We start from the raw sequence: 24,891 nt of genomic DNA on the forward strand, positions 1-24,891 counted from the left end.
TGATATAAAATAGTAAATTACTCACTCACAAACACTCAAAGGGGTCAGCTAAGTATTCTGCCTGTTTTAGTCCAAAAACTTGTTATGACCTCCTCCAATTTATAAGTAATAAGCGTATTTTTGAGCCTGGGGCAAGATCATCAGTCAAACCTCTAATAATCATAAAGTAAAAGCAATCTTTATATTAAATCAACTGAAATGGTTAAACACCTTATCCTGGTTATAAAATGCCCCTGCTAGCTAGAATCCCATGGTCAAAATAGAGTAAGATGTCCCCATCTGAAAAGTTCAGTGACATCAGTGTGCACTAGGCCTAATATGGAACAGAGAGATTATTGAAGACAGATAGGAGTACCCATGATCTTGCTCAAACGATGCACTTGGCACCTGTTCCTTTGGCCAGAAGAATTCTGCATGAGGCACCTTCTAATTTCCTCTCCATTTGGTAGTAATCAGTTGACTCAGTGATGCTTTTAAGGTGTCTGGGACCCAGCCCTGTTTCCAAAGCATTGCTGGAAAACGTAATCAGCAAAAATTAGAGAGCCAACACTGATGCTGAGCAGACAAAAATCACCAAATCCTTCATGACTAATAGTTTCATTTGCCATTACTGGAAAGATATGAATTGAAATGCAACAAAAAAATAAATAAATACATTTTAAGCCGCCCTGCAATGTGACTCAGCTTTGTCAGCTCCTAAACACTCCTATCCCGATCATAGTAGCAACAACGGTATTTAATTAGTATACAGCAAGGATCTACCTATACTATTAAACAAGACATTGAAAGCATAGAGTATTAGCATTGCATCCTGCAGTGTCTTGATAATTTAATTTAAGATGCAAGGTATTCACAAGGTTATTTGATGAGCAGTATCTAAAATTGCATTTGTGACAAGCCAAGAAAATGATTAGACCTTATAATGGCACAAAGATACTGAAAGAGTTGGTGAAAATAATAGCATTTCTTTCCTTATTCTTATTATAAAGGGTGACATGGGAGAGGAAGGACAGAAGGGAGAAGTGGGTGAGAAGGTGAGTTCACAAATTGTCCATTCCTTTTTTTTTTTTTACCTTCATGCTATTTTCAGAGAACTAAACTGAAAGACAGAAAGAGCATGATTTTAGATGTAGCTAAAGAACTGCAGAAATCTCTGGAAATGGAAAAGCCTAAAAAAGACACACAATGATTTTTGCCCTCATTGGTTTGACAAATGTCTGATTCACTCAACGCTCCCCCTGTGACTCACTTGCTAATACAGAAACACCTAGCTTTGAGATAATGCTATAAGCTTTAGTTTCCATACTAAAAAAAGACAGTCGGTTACACTTTCGTTTTGCTGACCCCTGGTACAAACCATTAATTAGAAGTATGTTTTACTGTGAAATATTCAGATCGTTTGAGCATCCATATGCTGTGCATAACACAGTATCTATGGGACAAAGTTCATTACTTTTGGTGAAATTTTACATTTTCTCAGCACCATCGAAAGAAAATTATTTTAGACAACCCCAGTTCAGAGCCACAAAGGATACCCCATTTGCAAGACATAACAATTTTAGAACACAACAACGTAAAGTCTTAAAATATTCTGTATCATAAAAACACTGTATGGGAACGTCAAACTTAAATAAAAAAACAGCATGTAGAGGAGAAGGAAGTTATTGATGGGCTGGCAGATTAACAGGAGGAGTGCACTCAATATGTCTCCACCAATATAGTGTAGTATGGAGCAGAATGACTTTGATAAGTTTTCACTTTATGGACGTTCTTATTCAAGGAACCAGTTTGTGTTGCCGCCAAGTGAGACAAGCATTGTAGGAAACAGATGCGGGAGTGTTTCCATACATGGAAAATGATCCAACAAAAGAAAATGGAGCACAATAAAACTTTGTTGGTTGAAAATCACTTTGATCTCTTCCACCTTGCTCTAATAAAGTAGTGTCTAAAAGTGGAAAAACAAGAACCAGGCAACTGGCATCATAGGAAGTAAATGTCTTACAGCTTGTCTCATCGATCAGTAACTCATCCATATCTCCGAATCCAAACAAGAAATGAAACCCAGTAGTTTCCAGAAACATAGATCATCAAGCATTTATGGACTGTGATAATGTACACATGAAACATTTGGCTATATTGAGTTTGTCAGGAACAATGGTGGGAGACATATGTTGAATATAAATCCAAGTTGCTGGGGTTTTAACTTCTACTCTTCATATATAACGGAACGAGACTGAAATCAAATGTGTTTTATAATGGCAACTCTGATATGTTCCATGCAGGTAATGCAAATTAGCTTCTCTTACTGTGAACATGTAGTACGTGAGGTAAACACTGCAGAGTGAAGCTTCTGCTTTGTTTAACTTTGCACAGCACTTTTTATCAACTCCTTGTTCACACTGAACAATTAAAACTAATTAGTTAGACAGAAAAAATCACGTTCACAGTAAACAGCATATTCTTGCAGTTCTTGGAGAGAATGCAAGTTCTGATTATTTTACACCAAGGATGCTAAGACACTGTGAAAGGCATAGAATTATGGGTTACTGAGGTGAAACCAGGAGAGCGTTACAATGAAGAAAGGTGGCAGAAGGGGTTGATCTGTTTGGTATTTGAGGGAACATGAGAGCTGATGTTTTGACAGGAGCCCTCCAAAGTGTGAAAAAAGACTGAATGACACCAGTGCCCCACAACCCTTTAAAAAGAAGTGTAGAGTGAGCAGATGAGAATGTCAGGGCTCCAATCCAGATCATATCATTGGCTTAGGCACAGGAGATGGAGTTCCAAAAACGAACTCATAACATTTCTCCTATGTGCTTAGAGGAGAATCAACATTGACGAGCTGTGTTTAGCTGAATATATCGTCTATTTATGGATTGCATTAAAGTGAATCAAGCACCTAAGAATTCACAGAGCGATATACTTATAATGCTTACTTCTGAGTGCGATGTGTGTAAATATTTAACAGGGTGTGAAATTAGCTGTGATTTACTGAGCACAGCCAGTCGTGCAAAGGAAAATTAAAAAAAAAAGAGAGAGAGAGAGAGAGAGAGATGGAAAAATATATTCTTTCGGTCAGAGCAGCGCACAAGTAAACTCTAATTGGATTTCAAATAGGTTTTTTAGATCTTGGCCAGTGGCATGGTTTCTCACCAAGTACCTCTCAAGCCTACCCTGCTTGACTGACTTCAGTTCAATCACTGGCAGTGTCACACTGGTCTTAGAACCAATGAAAACCTTTCTCTCCTTCAGATATTTGTGCATGCCGCTCAGAGCAGTCATTAGAAGAAAACTGGCACCAGGCTTAACAGTAAGTCTCTAAAATGGCACAGCTTAAGTATGGCTATAACGCAGGATATGACTCGACATCATCGCTGCCCTTGTCGAGTTTTTACGGCACGAATTAGTCATCGCGCAGCTTTGGTTTTCGAAACGACCGAGACGTCGCGCTACCCATAGTCGCACAGTCACACCTGGCGCCTGCCTGACTCCCGATGCAAATAAATTGATACTAAATCCACTGTTTAAATGTGCCACAATACCGACTCCAGTTGTCGATGTTACAGTCCGTCCCCCTGTCCTATAAAGTGATTCTGAGATCCTTTCCAGTCACGTTGAGCCCCATTCTGAGTGGCCAGTGCTTGCCGTAATCTCAGTCTTATGACTGGGTGCATCTGGGCTAATGTGATCAGTCATTTGAACCTCTTTAAGCAAAATGACAGGCTGCAAACTGACATTTTTAGGCCCATCAATCACTCCTCGGCCTTGGCTGCTTTCACACGGCAAAAGCATGACAACACTCAATTTTACAAGACACAAGTCTTTGCCAGTAGTTCTAATGTTCTCTTTAATTGCTTGTGTACCTTTCCTTGCCATCAAATTTAAAAAGGCCCCTAATCAAAACCAGTTTAGTTCTTGAGGCGTTATATGCCTATAGGATCACATTAGTCCTTTGGAGAAACGAAGACAGGCTGTGTATGATTTCCATGTCTGTATTTCACAAATTACACTTAAGGTGTTTCAGCAAAGCTTAATTTTCTGCTTCTCCTGACACAGAAATCTGTCTATCTTTGCCGACAGAATCCAAGGTTAAATAGTGAAATGATTTCCATTTTTTTGCGTAGTCCAAATATATCTATTTCCAGTCTAAGGGTGGCTTCAGCCGTAGGTTAGACTTTCAACCATGCTTTGAGAGACAGTTCAATTGGACCCAGATGTGCTTCATTGTTACAAATGTAAATCTCTGCCAAAAATCAGCAGGTGCACAACAGAATGCACTTTGATGTATTGTCCGTTAAGCTTTATACTGTTCCATAAAGTCAAAGTAAGACAGACACTGTATGTAGGCGGGACTGTTTTATTGTGTCATTTAAACTATATCTTTTAAATATAATGCTGGAGTTAAAAGAAAGTGACCCTGTTGTGAATGAAATAAAATGTAATGCCTCCGTTAAAGGCATGGTCTGTCTCAGGAACAGTTAATCAAACAATGTAGTGATAACTTGAGAAAGCATCTAATCTGAAAAGTAAACAACAAGGCAACAAGGTAATGGGAGCGATGGGGACGGGGATTAGAGATATCCAGCTGTAACTGTTAATGCAGTTTATTACCAACAAAAAAATGTGGCAATTAAGCATGCCTTGTGTGCTGCGCATCGTAATGACTCCCATAAAAGCCAGGGCAGGCATTCCTCAGCAACTTCTGAGCATAAGGCGCATGTGAAGTGGAACCGCAGACTCAGCACCAGGCAAAAGGCCCAGCAACCCTTTCTTTCTCCCATACTTTCCCACCAGTTCTATTCATCCACTGCCCTCTGGTCCCCTCTTCACATCACATCCCTAAGCAGCCTTAAAGTCCGTCCAATAACTGCAATTGGCCCCCATGTTTTAATTCTGTTGTTTCACTTACAAAAAATGATAGTCTAGCAACTGCTTCCCTTCTGGGTGTGGAACAGAAGGGGTTTGTGGTGCCAAGACATGCACTATTGACAACATGAGTCTGCCATTACCCATGGAGGGGGCACTGATTGTTAGGGACTGTGTACACACTAACAGATGCGGATGCCGTGTTGGGTTTCTGTATGCGGCTGCACCACCGATAAGACTGTTTCATGCCATCTTCTATTTTCTTTCTCAATGCTGTCTTGAAAAGATGAGACAAGCATCCAGGTTTGTGGTTAATGAGCAATAATTGGGTCCAATTTTTCATGATCTGAAAGAACACCTATAATGTTTTCATAGACTGTGTCCTCGTGTAGGTCTGGGCGCAATGCCTATTAAAGCCTGAGGACTTTGAAGGATCTCCAATGTCATCCTGTGCCAACTCTCTCGACCAGACTGGACCTAACACCTAGCGCACACATAGTTTTGGCTGTTCATAACCTACTCTGTACTGCTGTATTCTCTTGAACAAGAAAGACTGCAGCACATCAATGTGATATCCAATAAGATATTTATTTATTCTCATGTTACTGGATTGTTTCTAACACTTCTTCATTGTGAGATGTAGCCTAATACATTTTTTTCACAGTCTGTTTTTTACTGTTGAACTCTTCGCAAATACAAAAGTAGGGTTACATTTATTATGACACCAGAAGTTATTGCTCTGTTAACTGCCTTTAAAGTTCATTTAGACAGTCTGTGAAGAGACAACCGGTATGTTCTTCCTGTATTTGACTCTTGTTGGTTGCCTGAAGGGGTACAGAAGGGTACAGAAAGTTTCTGTGGAAAGATAAAAGTGAAAGGCTCACTTGGATCACTGGGACTCCATTAATTGCCCTTTTCTGAACAAGTCTTACTGAGCAAGTTTTCAGTTTGTGTTTCTCTTTGTCTTTTGTTGTTTTTTTTGTCTCTCAAAGGGCGATGCAGGCTCTTCTGCAGCAGGTATCAAGGTAAGAGTGTAGCACCACTGTTTTTGTGTGTGTGTGTGTGGGGGGGGGGGGGGGGGGGGGGGGTTCGTTAGGTTCCTTCTATGCTTTAAATGTTCTTATTCTCTCACTAAGGGTGACATGAGGATCAGGTTTACTGAACTTTGTTATTCCTCGCAGGGTGAACCAGGGGAGCCTGGACGTGAGGGACAGAAGGTAAAACTACATGGCTGAGAGTGTACCCCAAACACAGCGTAGTCTGACTGTAATACCACGGTAGTCCAGCTATCATTGTATTGTAGAGGACAGCATCTGCTTCCTGTCAGTCAAAGCTCAGTCATATGGAGGCCTGCTGAACTTTGAGCCTCGAGTGTAAACATAATAGATCTGCAGTTAGAGTCTGCTTAACTGCACTGCACTGGGCATCACATTTAGCCTCACAGATTAACTGATGACCAAAGTAAGAGGCGTAATTATTCTAACAACACTTTCTCATCTGAATATTCTCTTTTTGCCACTTGCTTCACTGTCCTGAAATCTTTGCTTGAACTTGCTCCACCATTAGTAAGCTGGGCACAGAGGTTTTCATTTAATTTGTTTACTTATATTTAATATAATTATTGTTGTAGTTTTTGTTTATACAAAAGAAATATTGAGTCACATCACATTGCTGAGTCCTAAAATTTGCTCTGTATATTCATATGAAGTATGACATTTGACTTTTTCTTATTTTCTCACAGTCCAAGACAGAAAAATGAGCATTTCAATTGTAGTTATTGTAAGGTTGACACCTACACATCGGAGTAACTATTGACTCTTAGGAGCCACACCTATTTGATTGATTTTCTTCCATTTTGGAGGAAAGGCAAGAGCTCATTGTAAACTCTACAGTTACTATGGAAACACATATTCCCCACTCGATGCATATGTCGAGTTTTACACCATTACATTACAGTTCTCAGCCGTTCTGTCTATTTGTTTTATGTGACTTCTCACTGCACTTTATAACTTGTTCCGATTGCCCATTAAAGCACAGTTAATCTTCAATGAATAATTCATTCAAGCATCATTGAGTGAGGCTTAAGAGAGTAGCCATTTGTGACTGAGAAGAAATGTTCATCATATTTACTATGCTTGCAGGAGGTGCTCTAGAGATTTACAGCACTCCAAAAGTGGTCTGGGAGTCATTTTTCTCAGATATTCTGAGAAATTGTCCCACTCACATTCCATATGTGTATTAATTTTAATAGAGCATGAATGACTAACTTACAGTAAAAAAGGAAAAAAAAGTTTCTTTTTGACATGATATGTTAATGCTTTTAGAGAGCTGGCTTTTCTTCTCCATCTTTCCATAATGATTTATGGAGACCCCAGTTTAATATCCATATATTCATTTCTAATGAGACTCGTGTCCATTGCCTGAGGGAAAAGAATCAGCTGTCGCTGTACATGGTTCTTCCCAAAGCACACAAAAATTACCGAAATTAAGGCTGACCTTACGATAACTTAATCTGCCCAAATTCCAACTTTACATAGCAGAACATGACAGTCAACATTATGACCACAACAGTTATGATTTCAGCCTGTAATTTCCACGGAAACAACCCAAGTTAAACTATCAGTCCAGAACAGCTCAGCCTTAACGACAGGACATAGGAGTGTCACTTCAGTAGAGGTTCCAGGATCCACTGATGGAGTGGACAGTAAGGAAACCTGTAGTGGTAGGGTTGGTTTTCCAGGCTCCTGGCCAGGAGTCGAGGCTTGGCTTGGCTGTAATTTGTTGCACTTTTCCTGTGTAGGGAGAGCCAGGACTTCCAGGGCTGCCTGGACTTCCCGGGATAAAGGTAAATTTTGTGGTGTCTTCACCCTTAAAACCCAGTGTTCTACTCATCCTAGAAGCCCAACTACCCTTCATAACCCCTGACCTTGAGGCCAGTCTTATGTCAGTCAAATTACCTGTTCATAACTGTTACTAGTCACGAATGGCGACCCTGTCCAATGGCCACAATTCTAGTGATACTATTAACTTAAAGAGGTTGTAATACTGGGATAGAATGGAATATTCCTACACCAAGTAACGCAACTGCTAATGCTTAAAAAAGAGTTTACAGGATGTAGTTTGCTTCCAGTACAATGTGTGAAGGATGGAATTTTGATTGAGGACCATTTTGCTGAACAATCTTGTGTAGAGAATGGGACAATCAGAGTTGTGTTTCAAAGAGACATTGATTATTCATACACCCCCTACAATGTAGCAATCACACTCTGGACCAAACAGTTCCGGGCTGTTCCCTCTAATCTATTGCATATTCTGAAATATTCATCAGAGCAAACTGCAGTACAAGTGTTATATTGAATTTAATGATTAGTTTGAAAGAATAACATCTGGCAGGAGCTGGAACGGAATTCAAATCCATTCTTTGGTGTCGTACGGTGTCATTAGCATTTTTACTTCTTGGAAATTAGGGAGCAATTTTACAGCCCAGTTGAATTCATTTTTCTAAATGGTGCATAATACTGTGATATACCTTAGTGTTTGCATTTGTTTTCGTGCAATTATGGAGCCAAGTTTATCCAAGTTCTGTAGACATTTTTCATGGACGTCTATGCATTAAAACATGAAAAGGAGCTCCACATATAAAGCTGAAGCACTGGATTGTTTACCTGAACTCAGTAATATGTGGATGTGAGGAATGCTTTGACAGGCATGAGATAATGCTTGTTGCTGTTTTGGTTTGTTTGCCTGTACCACTTTTGTATGCTTGTAACCTGTTGGCCTTGTAAAAATCCTTCCCATTTTATATAACACTGGCTTTCCTTAAAGGGCTGAATGCTTTTGGATGCTAACAATTTTGCACTAATGTGATACTCACATGTTCAAGTGCTAAAGATTCCGAGGCAACTTCTTTATAATGTACACCATTCATCAGCAACCATACGTCCCTATTTAAGATCATTTTTAGTGCATAATTTTAACAGGGAGCAGGTTTTCCTGATGAGTGTCATTTTGCTCAATCTCTCACCAGATAAATATTGCATTCTCCAGCCATGACAAAACTATTACAAGGCTGTCATATGTTCCAAATAGATGGATTAAAAATCAGGAGTCCATCTCCCGAGTGCTTGAATGGGAGCACAACATGGTGCTGTTTTTCTTCAGTTAAACAGGCCACATGCCAAATGTGTGTGAGAGAGAGAAACCTCACTTTAAGGACAGTTAAATAAACATTTGGTAGGGATGTGATTAGCACCTAATAAGCCCATGCTCAGTCAACCCTTAAATTAAAACTAGCTAGCCGAAGAAGAGCAAGCCATTTGAGTGTTTTAAACCATTGGGAATCATTAGGCCGCCGTTTACTGATCATTGCCCAGTGTGTGGGTTTTTTTATTTGGGCTGCACTGCACTCTCAATTTACATAGTCTACAGAATCACACACAGTTAGCGAGTAATTCTTGAATATGTTCCGTGCCTGTTGCTAGGCGTTGCTTTTATTTAGATTGAAGTGCCCCGGGTTGATTTTTCCTTTATGCTTCTCTTGCTTTAACTTTTGCAATTCCTGCTCGTAGGGTGAGCCTGGATTCCTCGGACCACAAGGTGAGCCAGGGCTGCCAGGCTTGCCAGGAACCAAGGTATGTTGCTGGATGTGAGGCTCTATCAATGGTGACTCGATTATTTTGTCTAGTTATGCACAGACATTAAGCTCCACTACGAGAAAAATCAAGCAGCCAAGGTTAAAATACAATGATGTGTGCAAATCTGAAGGACCGTATAAGGTTGGAACCTTCACAATTTAGCAGTATTTATCACTATGTGGCACTCGAAATTTTGCTCCCAAAACAAACTCAATGCTGTGTGGCCTAGTGAATACACTATGAATACACTGATACATGACAGTAATATTAATTCAGTGGATGCTGTACCACTGTGATTTGCATTCGGTTTCATAAATGCGATTTAGCTTTAGCAGCTACTTCTTTACAGCAACAGTAATGTTATAGAAGAGGTATTTACACCGAGGAGCCAAAATGTTATGACCACCTGCCTAATATGCTTTTAGTCCTCTGTGTGCTGCCAAAACAGCACCAACCCACCAAGGCATGGCCCCTGAAGGTGTCCTGTGGTATCTGGTACCAAACATTGGCAGCAGATCCTTCAAGTCCTGTAAGTTGTGAGGTGGAGCCACCGTGGATCAGACTTGTCGGTCCAGCACATCCCACAGGTGCTCAATCAGGTTGAGATCTGGAGAATTTGGAGGCCAAGGCAACACCTTGAACACTTCATCATGTTCCTCAAACCATTCCTGAACAATGTGTGCAGTGTGGCAGGGCACGTTGTCCTGCTGAAAGAAGTCACTGCCATCAGGGAATACCATTGCCATGAACGGGACTTGAAGAATCTGCTGCTCATGTTTTGGTGCCAGATACCACAGGACACCTCCAGGGGTCTTGTAGAGTCCGTGCCTCAGCAGGTCGGCACTGTTTTGGCAGCACACAGAGGACCAACAGCATATTAGGCAGGTGGTTATAATGTTTTGTTTCCTCGGTGTAAGTAAAGAAGGTAAGGATTGGCTGCATATTTGGGGGGAAAAAAGACAGCCAGGCACTCAGTAACACAGGTAAATTATGGTAATACTGCTCACATTTGATGAAGTCCAGATGTGCTTCTTCTTGTTTCCTATACAGTAGTTGTTGATAAGGAATAAAGTAGAGGGAGATGAGGAGCTGTGTGATTAACTTAGACTATCATACAGGACTGTTGTATAGACTGGGACAGCAGCTTGACTGCTCAGCCAACAATGCTCTACTGCCATCTGTTGTACTGTGGTTTTGTATTATCCCTGCATTCACAGTATAGCATATTTCATGTCAAACTATGAAAAAAATGAATACCATGTAGATATGAGACGTAAAATTCTTTTTGTCAAAAGACTTGTGGGAATGCCACAGAAACAAAATTTGACCCAAAGAGACAGTTTCCAAATGCATTTGCATTTACAGAAATGAAAGTAAGTTCTTCATGTGAAAGCACACTTTGAGACCAACAAGCATCCCAAGATTCTTAATTAAGAGTGACTCTGTCTATGCAGGGTGAGCGAGGAGAGGCTGGACCACCAGGGAAGGGTGAACGTGGAGAGACTGGACCTGCAGGAATGAAGGTCAGGGCTATGGTCAATATGTAGACAAAACCACACTAATTAATGTAAAATTGGCCATTCATAATCTCAGGAGTAGAGGTGGTTTCAGACGATTATTTCTCATGTCCACATCCAGAAAAAGACATTTTACTGTACTGACATTCACGTTCAAAATGCACCCCAAAGGAAGTCTCAGAGACTACTGATGCAAAAGTTCTGCTTTTGGGCAAACCAAAGTATTTATTGCCCTCTTGTGGCACAATGTGTCAAGCTTGGATTTGCAAATAATGTATTTATATTCACCAGTATTTCATCAACAAGATGGTTAAAACTATACTTCCATAGACTGTAACTGTAACTCATTAAATCTGCCTTATTTGTAGCAAAACAAACCTCTTTTTTAGCCTTTTCTCATTCTTCTGACTATCAACAGGGAGTGGAGGGAGAGCCAGGAATTCCAGGTCCCAAAGGGTCAAAGGTCAGTATATGTTTATACCATAGTAAGGTCAGGTATTTAGTGTATACTCAAGAAAAATGCAAGACTAGGTGAAAAAAGAAAGCTGTATTTTCTGTTTCCATTGATTAGTTTTCTCGAGCTTTGATACTCTGTAGTCCATAAGCTTTGCTTACATCTCAAACTTAATTCTTGGTTTCCATGGCTCAGGGTGATCCTGGAGACAAAGGTGAACTGGGTGCTGTTGGACCTAGGGTAAGTACTTTTTTTGCTTTTTTTTACAGTCCGCTAATTACCAGGTATTAACTAGGAAATTAGATGGTAATAAAATACAACTATTAGGAAAGTGACAAAAAAAAGCTGGATAGGAAGTACTAAATAATTTCCTGCTACGTACAAAGAAACCTACTAGGAAACTAGATGGCAATAAAATATAGTTATTCAGAAAGTATTAGAAATGTATAGTGAGTACTAAGTTATTATCTAGGAATGACATGGAAACCTACTAGGAAGCTAGAGGGTTAGAGTTAAGGTTAGGGTTAGGGTTGTTGCCATCTAGTTTCCTAGTACGTTTCTATATACTTACCAGGAAAGTATTTAGTACTTCCTATGCTTGTGACTGTATTTTATTACCATCTCATTTCCTAGTTAATACCTGGTAATTAGCAGACTGTAAAATAAAGCATTGCCCTTTTTTCTTTTTCTTTTTGTTTTTTTAATTTGATGTCACAAACTGTTTTAGTCTTAGACATTACTAAACGATAGTTATTTTGCTAATTCTGTATTTAAATTTTTTTTTCACTATTCGTTGGATATTTATAAACTGGTGTTCATATTATTTAACCATAAATCTGTTCTTGGGCAGAGCAGTTCTGAATCATTCGGTTTGCATCAGAAGCTAGAGGGCAGTGTTGGCTTCTATGTAAAGATATGTTAAAAAAAAAAAAAAAGGAAGAAGAATTGCAAAGTATCTGATGTCATTCCATTTACTTTAGCAATGTTTAATATAAAGCCCTGTGATATTTTTCTGCATATTTGTATAATTCATTAAATCCGCACATTTGTTAATGACACTGGGTGATAAACCTGATTATGTCTCTAGTAGTGCATTCAAGGATCCAGGTCTGAATCTGAAGCTTGTGACACACTAACAAACTAGCAAATAAAAAAAAAAAAGATTCAGAGAGATTGGTCAGTGAGTGCAGACTGTCCTTTCCTCTTAAACAAAATCAGACTAAAGTCCTCACTGATAGTGGAACCTTGCATACGTCAAAATGAAGTTGTCTGCATGCTGTTTTCTTTTCAAGCAATTTCAAGAATCAGATAAAAAAAAAAAACACGTATCGTTTTATTATGTTCATTATGTTTTTCATGTGATGCCCAGAACGGAAAATTGTTGCCAAATTATGTTGCTATCCTATTTTAGGGCCCACCTGGACAGAAAGGTGACCAGGGTACGACTGAAATTATAGACTACAATGGAAATATCCAAGAAGCACTTCAGGTCGGTAATGGTTATGAGCCTATTCAGTAAGAATTACTGATTCAATTATGCTAGACAATTTAAGATCAGCTGAATGTGACTACCATTTTATTGCCACAGCAGTCAGCTACATATAACTCGGTTACAAAAAAAGGATTTCTGTAATTTATGTTTATTGCCTTTAACAGCTGTCAGTTCTTTGACCCAGTGACTTTTCACACTTTAAACATTTGCTTAATCGATAGCACGTACCTTTGAGGCAGCTATATATGTGTTTTCGTCACGTTGTTGACATCTCATTATGCATGGACAAAAATACCTATTGCCATTTTAATCTTTTATATATCTCTCTCAGTTTGTCAGTTTTGACCTGACAAAAACCTTCAGGGAGTGCAATAGAAATTATTGTTCATAAATCATGTAGAATTAATATAGTACTGCAGGTTAATGTCGGTCAAATACTAGTCCTCCAAGGAAATCAGATTAAAAAAAAACCTGCTGACACACAGGTCTGTCTCGTGCGTTAATGAGTAACCTTATCTTTTACCCTCCCACCTCCCCACCCGGCCGCCTACAGAAGATTACCACTATTACAGTGACGGTAATACATTCCCTGTCCTGTCTGCGTTACATGAGTGCTGCACCCTTTTTGCCCAGCATGGACCCACCTTTGCCCTTCCATTGAACGTGCTCCCCTGCTAATACTGCATCATACATCCTCTTAACATTGTCAAAGCATTGAGAGGACATTGTCTGTTCATTTTGTCTGACTGTTCTTGCTGCTATAAGATTACACTGACAATAAGCTCTACCCTGCAGAGGAGCAACGCTTAAGTGAAATGCAAGGACACAGGGTCTTTAGAGTTTCAAAACAGTTCATCTTGTGTTTTGTGAAACGCTGTCGTCTGTGATAAGTGAATATTAAGATCTGACTAGTTGCCATTAAGATAAAAGTACCTGGCAAAGTACAGTTGCAAAGTACAGTTCAGGCAAGTTTCAGGCAAGTTATGAAAAACAAGCCTTTGGTCTATGCCAAAGACAAAACTGTCATGTGACAATCAGCTTACACTGTCTCAGTGTAACTGAATCAAGTCAAGATGAGAGAAATCTAACTGTATCATCAAGCATGTTTAATACCACCAGAATGTGGCCCAACTGTTTTGAGTGAGTGTTTCAGTTATTTCAAGGATCTCATGAGCTGTCAGGATGTTTTATGTCCAGAAGCTACCGCTGTCATTGTAACTGACACCGATATTGTCAAACCCCTCATATTAATGTATGTGCTTTGTTATTTCCCTATTGTAACTCCTTATCATGTGTCTTTCTACATGGCATAATGCAACCGAAGTTTATGTAATTGGTCATGACGGTTATGTAGAGTTTAAAATTAAACTTTGAATTGTGTGTTTAGGGTCCCCCTGGGCCTCCAGGACCAATGGGACCACAGGGTACCAAGGTAATCAGATTTTTGCTGACTTCGTTCCCCCGTACAAACTATGTACTCAGTCCCAGTCACTATTTGTCAAGGTTTTTCATAGAACCTTTTTTTTATGTTTTCAAAGTCTGCTTACCACAGCAGTCGTTGAGTGGTGCAAAACTGGGTTAAGATCTGTGTTTATTTCTGTACGTCTGTTTTATTTTCCCACATACACTTTGAGAATACGAATTGCTATCCTCTTGCTAAACTGTTAATGCAACCCTTAAAACCTATATAAAACAGGCTAATTTGCATCTCCCACACAGGGTGATCGAGGTCCTCCTGGTCCTCCAGGATTAGATGGAGAAAGGGTAAGGCATACCAAGTATCAACATCTGCTGCCTAAATCATTCAAATGCACACAAATTCCTTAATACAACCAAATGTTCCTGGGGCTTTTCTCCATTATCAGGGTCACAAAGGTTCCAAAGGTGACATGGGAATTCCAGGAATTTCAGGAGAAAAAGGAGCAAAGGGTTTGTCCGGGTTGCCGGTAAGAGAGCCTCTGCATATTGGACTCACGTATCTCTTCCAAAATAATAATTAGTTCTCAAAGTAAAAAGGGTAAAATGATAGTTTATTGCAGTATTTGATTTAGTTCTATCATGTCTATAATTTCCTAGGGCACAAATGGTATGAAAGGAGACAAAGGAGACACCGGCCTGCCTGGTCCTCAGGGACCATCGGTAAGTACAGCCAAGAGCAAAACAAAATCCCAAAATACACACATGCAAATACCTCACTGCACGCTGCTGCTCTCCAGAAAGACCTCATGGACGTATGAGAGACATTCAAATTTACTGCAACACCTGTTGTAATGTTGTCTGATCAACAATATATGATAACAACTTAACAGTGAACTTCCTCTTTCGTTGCAAATGTCATCTTATACTGTAATCCCACTAAATGCTATTGAAAGACAGCTTTTTACAGTGCTACCTGAAACGTATCATTAAACACGTACTGAAGCCAGTATTTGCATTTTTCCTTTTATGACATGGTTCCTTGAGAATGTCAAACCAAACAAAAAAAAAAGCTGTACCGGTCTGCAGCCTATAATTAAAAGCTTTCGGAGTCATAACATCATACCAGATACAGAATGTGTATGTGTCAACGGGTTAGAAATTCCACGCTGCATTATCTCTGCAAGAACTATGATAAGCTGTCACAAGTATAATTGCTTGACCCTTGTTCAGCCACGGAAATACAGGAACATAATGAGGTTGCTGTGATTAACTGGATTCTGTCTCCCGCATAATAGATCATAGGCCCACCTGGACCACCTGGACCACATGGCCCCCCAGGACCTATGGTAATGTCAGGATAAGAAGAATTCAGTGCAATAAAGTACACCTTATAGTTTGGTGATTTCACTGTATACATAGAGACTTTAAGATTGCATTGAAAAACTCTAACTTGGAAATGTCATTTTCTTTTATGTGTAATAGAGAATCAGAGCTTGCACACGTATTAAATTATCAACCCAAGCTCAGGACAAATGTCCAAACAGCATATCTCAGTAGTATTTGCATAAGGCACCCGTTCCTCTCATTATAGGTTTTTTGATTCTATTATTAAATGACTGGGAAAAAATATTGATTTGTTGAAACTTCTTGAAGATAGCATTAGTTTCAGTAAATCCTACCTGAAGGTATCCTGAAACAATTAATCAAGCATCTGAAGGTTACATAACAAGCAGAGTCAGATGTCTTGACAATGGCAGCCACTCCTATGAACCTTTACCCATCCCATCCACAGTCCTTTCAACTGGTGTAATTCTCTCTGTCTATGATGTAACAAGAAACCTTATCCCTGTGTTGTGTCTCACAGGTCTTAACCAAAAGCTAACATACCAGCCTACTCAAAGAAATACATGAGTTTAATGATGAATCTTTAATTATTTGTGATTTGCAGGGTCCTCATGGCTTTCCTGGACCAAAGGTAAATTGGTATAACATGAAAGAGTAACCTACTGCTTTATTTAATGCTACATGCTCACCTGTATCTTTTAACTTTAGTGACACTTAAACTTAATTTAGTTTGTGTACCATTACCTAATTACCCAAATCAAGCACCTTTCATAATAAAAAAGTGCTGAAAAGTTGCATATTGCAACTTCCCATGGCCAAAGCAATAAAAATATGAGCCATGGGTCTTATTTTATGCTCCAAAGATTGTGGCAGGTCCCCATGGCCCAGTGCAGAGGCATTCCTTAACCTCTTTCCCTCAACCCCTCTAACAGCCCCTCAAGATTACTGGAGGTGGTTTAAGTGACTTGGCAGACATACAGTTAAGCCAATCAGGAGGTTGTATCAAGTTACTATCTAATCGTTGAAACCTATCCTATCCAGACACTTAGAATCTGTAAAAATGGGCTACAGATTGAATCTGGGTTGAGTCATATGTGTCTTCCTCCAGTGAACTTTAACCACCTACCTTGCATAGATCTCCCAATCCTTAAGACAACTTTTGCTACTTCTGCATTTAGGGGGAACCAGGGTTGCATGGTCTAAAAGGAGTGCGTGGGGAGCCAGGGCACAAGGGTGACAGAGGACCCCTAGGCCTCCCCGTAAGTACACAATGGCCGTGCAGCCTGGGATCTCACCTTTTTCATCTCTGAACTTGCCTCCTTTTCACCTGACCCTCCAACCTCCAGTCCAAATCTGTGGGCTCATTTGTGCGTGTGATTATGTGTGTCTCTACCCTTCACGTTCTCTCTACATCTATCAACCTGACCTGTCTTGCTCTTCAAAACATCCTTGTGTGTGTTCTTTTAGAGGTTTTTGTTCTCTCTGTCTACTTTTTGTCACTTTTCTGTTAACAACTTTGACAATTTGTGTCTGTTTCACTGTGTTCATCATGTACTAATCCCCGTGTTCATGTCACTCATACCTCCATAACTGTACAGGGAGCATCTGGCTTAGACGGCAAGCCGGGAATCAGGGTGAGTTTCACATGGTTCAGCTTCAGCCATCCAACCACAAACCTCTGCCCTTAGTTTGACCCACATCCTCATGGTCAAATCAATCACTCAGCCCCCCAGACTGGGTGAAGTCCAAAAAAATCTACTGTGGTTGGGCTATGAGTTTACTGTTTTCATAGGAGACACATTCATCCAAAAAAAAGATGAAGTATCTTTCAAAAAGATTTATGTCCATACCCCTGTCTATTGATGAGTATGAAATTAACACTTTATTAACCTTCACTCATACATTAACAAAATGTCATTCATTGTTGTCAGTGTGTCTCTCTGTGCATTTACACATAGAAATGTCAAGTTTATGCGTTGCTGAGCAAGGAAAAGACTTCAAGATTTAACTTGCAGGGAAGGGACTCTTAGATCCCTCCTATCTTTAGCAAATTGATACATACCACAGCCAGTGTCTCATGAAACCAACTTTTCTGAAGTTGGATTTACTTTCACATAGAAGGGCTGGAGGAGAAGTGATTTATCTTTCACGGTGGCATGTTGAAAGAGATGGTTTACACATTAAAGAAGAATTCCTATGATCTGCATGTCTTTTCTGCAGGGAATGGATGGACCAGTAGGTGCTCCTGGTCCAGCGGGTCCTAAGGGAGACAGAGTAAGTTTGAAAAACTGAAAGATGAGTAAATGAGCAGACACTACTTACTTGAGCCTACACTTTTACAGCAAGTGGATATTCAATCATAGTCACTGGCTGTATTATTATTGAAGTCAGTAATATGGTTCATCCTGTTTAAAAGGCTTGTGAGAGGCTGAAACATTTTTAAACGACGCTCTTAGGCAATCAGCAACATTTGGTAGAGTTAACTGGCTACATGTCCAAGATTTGGTTTATTGTTAGTACAACTTTCTCCTTTGTATATTCTGAAACCATACTTCAAAGACATACATGAACAACGATAAATAGCACCACCAGAAGAAAATTAGAACAGACAAACCCGATCCCTATTTTTCTGTATTCTACACCTACCTGTCATCTTGTACAATAAGCTTAATTTGAAGCTATTATGTCCTTCAGCCAGCTAACCATAGCAAATCTTTACATGAGTATGGCTATTTCTTACAAACATGCACAAAATACTCCTTTCTCATTGTAGACAAGTTTGCTGCACCTTTCCTGGATCAATTATAGCACACTTTTGAACTGAGCGTGTTGTAAATTGCAAAACCTGCCATTTTGAAATTTTCACAGTCTTGTGATTGCAAGCCAACCATTAAAGTGCAGTTAGGTGGTTTCAGTTCATTCTAATAGGACTCAAAAGGATTGACCCATGAAAGGTGTTTCAAGTTGTACTGTAAATAAACACTTTAATATAAATAAAGATTAGCTTCAGGTTTAGTGATCTTCCATGTACTTGTCACAGGGTGAGAGAGGTCCTTCAGGTGAACCTGGCCCTAGAGGACCATATGGACCAACTGTGAGTTAATAGAACATCCAACAGTTTTGAATCTGTTCTCTGACGTACTGAAAGTAAATAAACAACATATCCAGGAACACTGCATCAGAGATTTAGTTAGCTTACATATGCTTTTACAGTTGGTCTAAATTGTGGATTTATTTCCTTACTTTTTTGACAGAATTTGACTGTTGTTTTTCATCTTTTTATTAGGGAGCTCCTGGAACACCTGGGTTGGACGTGAGTTGACATGTCATTTGGTATTTTGTTGTAGAATGGGTTTGTTCATCTTCTCCCACTTCATACACACATCCTGCCAGTGGGGCAGTTACGTTTTCCCTCAGGGGTGTTTGCTGTTTGCAGTGTTCTGTCTACTGATCAATATGCACCCCACAGCAAATAGACTCTTGAACATGTGTAATGAACTGGAGTTGTATTTTGCAGGGGTTGCCAGGCTTAAGGGGAGAGAAGGGCGACCAGGGGGAAAGAGGAGAAAAGGTGACTGTAACCGAGATACGTTGCTTTGGAAAATCAGTCCCTCACTCATTTTCTAGACAGACTGGTGTCAATGGACCATGACAGTTTAGCTAAGAGGCAATCGGTTGAGGGAGGGCTCATAATACACTTAGCCTAATATTACAAGCAAGGCCATTTTTTGATAATCGTAATAGACTGCAAGGGCAATACAATGGCACTCATTTGCATTGTCAGTTTTCAAGAAAAAAAATTTGAAAGTTTTTTTTTGGTTTCGTTTTGTTTTTTAAATTTTTCGCTGAGAGTCATAAAGCCTGGATACTGGTCTCAAAATTTTACTTTTTCCAGGATAAGCCAAAGTACTTTTCATACAATCTTCGTAATGCAGATTTCTGCAATTCACTACTCACTATCGCATCATCATTCCATTACCATTTGATTCAAATTCCATTTTGATTTTAAAACTCATATTTGAATCTATTAAGTCTTAAACCAACTAATAGTTCAGAGATAGTCCATTGACAGCAGGTGGTTGCTGTGAAAACTTGGTTTCACTTTTCATTATGCATGATGTTTACCATTTCAATTTGTGCAAACTGTCTGTTATAGACCTGGCTGGCATTGGCCAGTATTGTATTCTTTAAAATGTCATGGAATCTGCTTGCCTGACCTCATAAGAGCTTCCACAAACATCAGTCTTAATACCTCAGTCGGCATCACATGAAATAAGATCTCATTTGATGAAAAGTTAAATTTTCATCTTACGAAATAGGAAACTACTGTTCAACCATAACAGATACCATGACATGATACTGAGCAAACATGTCCTTCACAAAATGGCCTACAATGCTAATTTTGTTTGACAGTTTGGTGCTGACATGCTCAGTTGATGCTGACATGCTCAGTTGCATCTTTCCATAAGAACTGTAGGTTTTCCTAAAAAACAACTACATGCAGTTATCCACATGTCATCTCATTTTGTTTTAAAACTGTCTGCTGTTGTACGTCTATTCTACTCCCATCTTCATCTCACTTTTCATTCAAGTTTTCCCATTGTTGTCTGACCAAATGCAGTCTAAAATCAGTCTAGACCCTGCAAATGCACTAACCATCAGAAGGGTGAACATGCTTTTAGTGTGAAAAATAACTCCTTTGTGGTCGCCTAATCTGCATTGTGCCTTTGTTTGGTTGTTCATTAAAGGAAAGGTTCACCATTGTTTTCGTAGATTAAAACAATTCAGTGGATGTTTGTTGCATTTCTTGAACTGTGACAGCTGAATTTCAAAATGCTAGCAATTATGGTGTCATCCATAGCTGGAAAAATGGGAAGATATGGAGCCGAGGTTTGATCTGGCCCAGTATTAATAAATTCATATCATGCTTTCCCAGGAGGAAGAAAGGAAGAAGCTAACTTTTAAAATCTTGAAACCAGGCTGTCACAGACCATGAAATTCATCAAACACTTATTTCAAAGTAAAAGCATAATGTTGAAAAACTAAGAGTCTAAGATTTGTAAAAAAAAAAAAAAAAAAAAAAAAAACCTTTCCTTTATAGAGCACCTGATGTTCTCCTGTTGCTATACGTTGGGGGAATAGTGGGTATTTTTTTCACTGTGTGCCTTTCTGGATGCAGCAAGATGTGCTCTGTGGGTGTTTTCCCTGTCATTCTTCCTTTCTCTTCCTTTGTGCCCTCTGAGATCCCTGTGAGCTCTCTCCTGTACCCTCCATCCAATAAGGAATTCTCCTTGTCCTGATTGCTCCTTTCTGGTACCACCCTTACCTAACTTACTTCTCGTCTTCCTCATTAGGTGATAGCTTTCCTTTTAATCCTTCCTTCTAATAGTCCCTATGTACTGTCTCAACTAGGTAACCATGAAAATGTTTGTGTGTGGTCTGTTATATCAAAGCTTTTCCATAAACTAGTTTAATGTCATTTTTAATAATGATCTGTTCTATATTTCTCATAAATCTTATTGTGACGTTCCCTTTTTTGCAAATTTTGTTTGATGACCACTGCAAAACAAGGACACATAGCTCTATTAAAAAAAAGAGAGAGAGAGAAAAAGAAACTACTGGAATAATTCTCAAAGGAAATCAGTTCAAAAAAACAACTCATTTGTTGTCCTCGTTGGTGTTAAAGAATATGCACTTTTCCTTTTTGAGCAGGTAATTCCTCTGCTGATCAAGCTATTGTGTTCACAGGGGGAGAAGGGAAAGAAGGGCAAAAAAGGGCCTAAGGGGGAGAAAGGAGAACAGGGTGCCCCCGGATTAGATGCACCCTGCCCATTGGTATGTCCTAGTTGAGAGCTGGAAACCGGCTTGTGACGTAAGAAGGCGGACTTCCCGAAGGGAGGAGTTGCCCAGCTGGCAGCCAACCTGGTTCCCCCAGGCACCCCTAAACCATCTTAAACTGCAGTATAGCTGCTGTAGCGTGCAAAGAACATTATAATCTGTCCATTTATATTTAACACCATGGAATCACTGAGTAAAAATTGGCAAGGCCAAAAGGACCGGGGTCATTGTCCCTTCAGTTAATTTCACACTCTAGACGAAAAATTCACACGGGGGATTGCCAGCGGACCACTGGGCCACTCCTCTCTGCCCAGAGCCGTGCCCTCTGAGAAAGAGGCCGGTGGGGCGCCTGCAGCCTCTATCCCAGTAACACTCCCAGTATCATCTTTACAAACAGGGTTTCCGGGGCTTTAAGGGTGAAAAAGGTGAGCCAGGCCAGCCTGGGCTGGATGGGCTGGATGCCCCGTGCCAATTGGTACAGTATTCTCTTTTCCTTCCTTTCCCATGCATGCCTCTGCTCTCGCTCCAGCCATACCCCACCCGCCATACGCACTCAGTTTAGCACTCCCCTCTCCACGCAGCTTAGCACTCCCCTCTCCACGCATGGCTTATGAATGGACGATGGGACAGGCATCCACTGTCCCTCCCTGTCCATTCTGCATGACCCACCCACCAGCAGATGCTAAATCAGTTTACGTTTTTCACATTTTATGCTTATCACATTTAGCAAAGGAAAAAAAAAAAAAAAGAAAAATATACACATTTCACATTTTCCCCAATAACATATTGTGCTAGAGGCTCTGTTCAGTTAAAAGTTCATGTATTTACCTTCACAAAGTCAAGCATATATTTAATCTAACCAAAAGCCTGGATGTAGTAATGACAGTTACAAGAGGCCTTAAGAGGAGCTCCTTAAGCACTCTTAATATCCTCCTTTGCAACATTCCCTCTTAATGGATTCATTTTCCTTCCTCTCTAATTTTCCTTGGTAGATTCACTCAAATGGGCTGTTTCTCCTACCAATTATCCCATGTTCTGTCCAAGTTCCTGAGCACACATTAACCGCTGTGCTTCTGCTATTATGCATAGTGCCACTAGACTCTCTGATGAATTTTCTAACAGCAAACTCAGTGCAGTGGCAGCATGTGTCTTGTCCCTAGTCTAGTCTTTTAACCTACTCATATCCCATTTACTCCTACTCTGTTCCAATTGGGCACCAGCAATAAGAAGAAAATGGAGAAGTTAAAGTCTTCAAGAATCATATTCTGGAATCATATAGAGCTCATATTTGACACTTTTTGTTATCTCTGCCTTTGTTTGGTGTGCGCTCATGAAATGTAACTGAAATTGTAATTATGAAGAGCAAAATGTGTCTTCGTGGATCGGTTTTTAGCAAGTAAATACTTAACTGTGAAGGGAGTTGATGTTCATCAGCCTACTGCATGAGGGAGTTTTCTTCATTCCAAACTGCATGACAGACACTTAAACAAACATGTCTAATGGGTGAACCGGTTTCGTATAATTTACATGTCTTTTTGTTTGCCATCGGTCTCTGAAAATGATTTGTGTGCATTCAGTGCGGGAGGAGTTGTCTCACAGAGATCAAAGATCTTAAGCAAACAAAATTAAAAACATTTACTAAGGGAACAAATTTAGGGGTAAAGAGCTGAGTATGACCTAACTGAATAGCGTCACTGCATGCGTCATTTGTCACTGATTACACAAAAGACATGAAAATTCATTTGAATCACTTGCATGGATAATTTATTCCTTATACATCAGCTGCAAGCTGAAGTGTCCAGTTTACTTTCAAACCAGTTGAAATATTCAGAAATATATGCATAAAAAATCTCTCATCCTGCAAGCTTCCTGTGTGTACTTCAGAAAAGACGCACAAAAGAAACACACCAGCTGAAATTATAGACTGTAACCCATAAACAAATTAGGAGAGTTAATGACTTGTGTTTCTTGTACTGTTTGTTCTTTAACAGGGTCCAGATGGATTACCAATGCCTGGCTGCTGGCAGAAGGTAAGTAATGAAGGCCACCTTGGCCTTTGTGAAACGTTTATCTGTGGTTACAGATACTTTACACAGCTTTGTCCAAAAACAATTGCATGGGTGTTGTATTATTTGATCACACGATCAAATCGACCCAACACAGTGGTGGTGTTAAATGTCTCAAAGTCTGAGTAGAAGCGTCAGATTTCTTACCCCATATTTGACCATATCCTTTTTTCTGTGTGTTTTTCTTGCAGTGATCAATCTAACTCAAACGCATGGAGTTTGTAAATAATGCTTCATTTTTTTTGTATTTATAGTTTTTTTAATTGAAAATATAAATTAAATGAGTATATATATATATATATATATATATTTGTGCGTACATGAAAAAGAGCAAGGTCATGAAGTCAATGTGTAGCTGCTTCTACTCACCTTGTGCGGTCACAGAAACGTGTGTCATTTCTCACTGAACTGGTGCTGTGAGGTTCAGGCACTTGACCAAGCAAAAGACAACTGCACACAAGGGGGCTTGTTTCCCCAGTCACTTGCATGGCCAGAGCTCCTGGAATGAGAATGGAAGCCAAAACGGACTAACGGGGACAAAAAGAGAGGTGGAAGAGAAGGAAAAAATGAAGGAGGAGGAGGCAATGGACAGATCAGGACAGGCATAGATGTGTGTTGGGTGGGTGTGTGTGTGTGCGTCCATGCGGAACTTACTCTCACTCATCATGCCATACTACCAGCTCAAAAAGAAAAAAAAAAGACTAAAGACTCCATCTGTGCTTCTTCTATACATCTCTCCTCAAAACTGCATGAGTACAATATGAAACTATATGTAAAGATACATAATGAATTGTGATGTGGTCTAAAAACCTATGGCTTCTGCAAAAAAAAAAAAAAAAAAAAGCAAACAAAGAAACAAACACTAACTTGCTGTTGGTCTTACTCACTTAAAACGTGTTTCTAAATCTGATTTTTTTTTTTTTTTTGTCTTTTTCTCTCATCATCCAAAGGGAGTCACACCCTGGCTGGTGGCCTGAGAGAGTGATTCCCCTGGGGGGTAGAGAAAGGTTGTTTCTTTTCTTTATTTTGGTGAGATCTGCGTCAGGTCTTGGCCATGAAGTTGCATCAGTGTTATGTTCCCATGGTTCTTAAGACCCCGTTCCTCGCTTGTTGCATTTTGAGAGTGATGCAGGAGAAAGACTCTTTTAACTGGGCCTGCTGAAGAATGGGAGTGTTCCCCAGTACTGTCTGCAGCCCAGTGCAGACTGAATGTCAAACAGATATTCAAGTCAAACAAAGGCTCTTGTCCAGTTGTGCCTAC

At 39.8% G+C, this 24,891-nt stretch overlaps 1 protein-coding gene across 1 annotated transcript in view; it reads left to right on the forward strand.

Annotated features, from left to right (window-relative positions):
* The window catches only part of col25a1 (collagen type XXV alpha 1 chain), a 134,810-nt gene that overhangs the window by 108,745 nt on the left and 1,174 nt on the right, over positions 1-24,891 (forward strand). Inside the window, exons 14-38 of the mRNA XM_030779491.1 lie at positions 990-1,034; positions 5,859-5,891; positions 6,048-6,083; positions 7,667-7,711; positions 9,435-9,497; positions 10,955-11,023; positions 11,436-11,480; positions 11,667-11,711; positions 12,883-12,960; positions 13,517-13,540; positions 14,351-14,395; positions 14,683-14,727; positions 14,829-14,909; positions 15,040-15,102; positions 15,678-15,728; positions 16,331-16,357; positions 16,905-16,985; positions 17,325-17,360; positions 17,947-18,000; positions 18,767-18,820; positions 19,013-19,039; positions 19,244-19,297; positions 21,962-22,039; positions 23,556-23,594; positions 23,822-24,891. The exon at positions 23,822-24,891 is cut by the window's right edge and continues 1,174 nt beyond it. Coding sequence (XP_030635351.1) covers positions 990-1,034; positions 5,859-5,891; positions 6,048-6,083; positions 7,667-7,711; positions 9,435-9,497; positions 10,955-11,023; positions 11,436-11,480; positions 11,667-11,711; positions 12,883-12,960; positions 13,517-13,540; positions 14,351-14,395; positions 14,683-14,727; positions 14,829-14,909; positions 15,040-15,102; positions 15,678-15,728; positions 16,331-16,357; positions 16,905-16,985; positions 17,325-17,360; positions 17,947-18,000; positions 18,767-18,820; positions 19,013-19,039; positions 19,244-19,297; positions 21,962-22,039; positions 23,556-23,594; positions 23,822-23,824 — 1,221 coding nt within the window. The 3' untranslated portion in view covers positions 23,825-24,891. The remainder of the gene's footprint in view (positions 1-989; positions 1,035-5,858; positions 5,892-6,047; positions 6,084-7,666; positions 7,712-9,434; positions 9,498-10,954; positions 11,024-11,435; positions 11,481-11,666; positions 11,712-12,882; positions 12,961-13,516; positions 13,541-14,350; positions 14,396-14,682; positions 14,728-14,828; positions 14,910-15,039; positions 15,103-15,677; positions 15,729-16,330; positions 16,358-16,904; positions 16,986-17,324; positions 17,361-17,946; positions 18,001-18,766; positions 18,821-19,012; positions 19,040-19,243; positions 19,298-21,961; positions 22,040-23,555; positions 23,595-23,821) is intronic.

Source organism: Chanos chanos, chromosome 7 (assembly GCF_902362185.1).
Source record: "Chanos chanos chromosome 7, fChaCha1.1, whole genome shotgun sequence".
NCBI classification, from domain to species: Eukaryota; Metazoa; Chordata; class Actinopteri; order Gonorynchiformes; family Chanidae; genus Chanos; species Chanos chanos.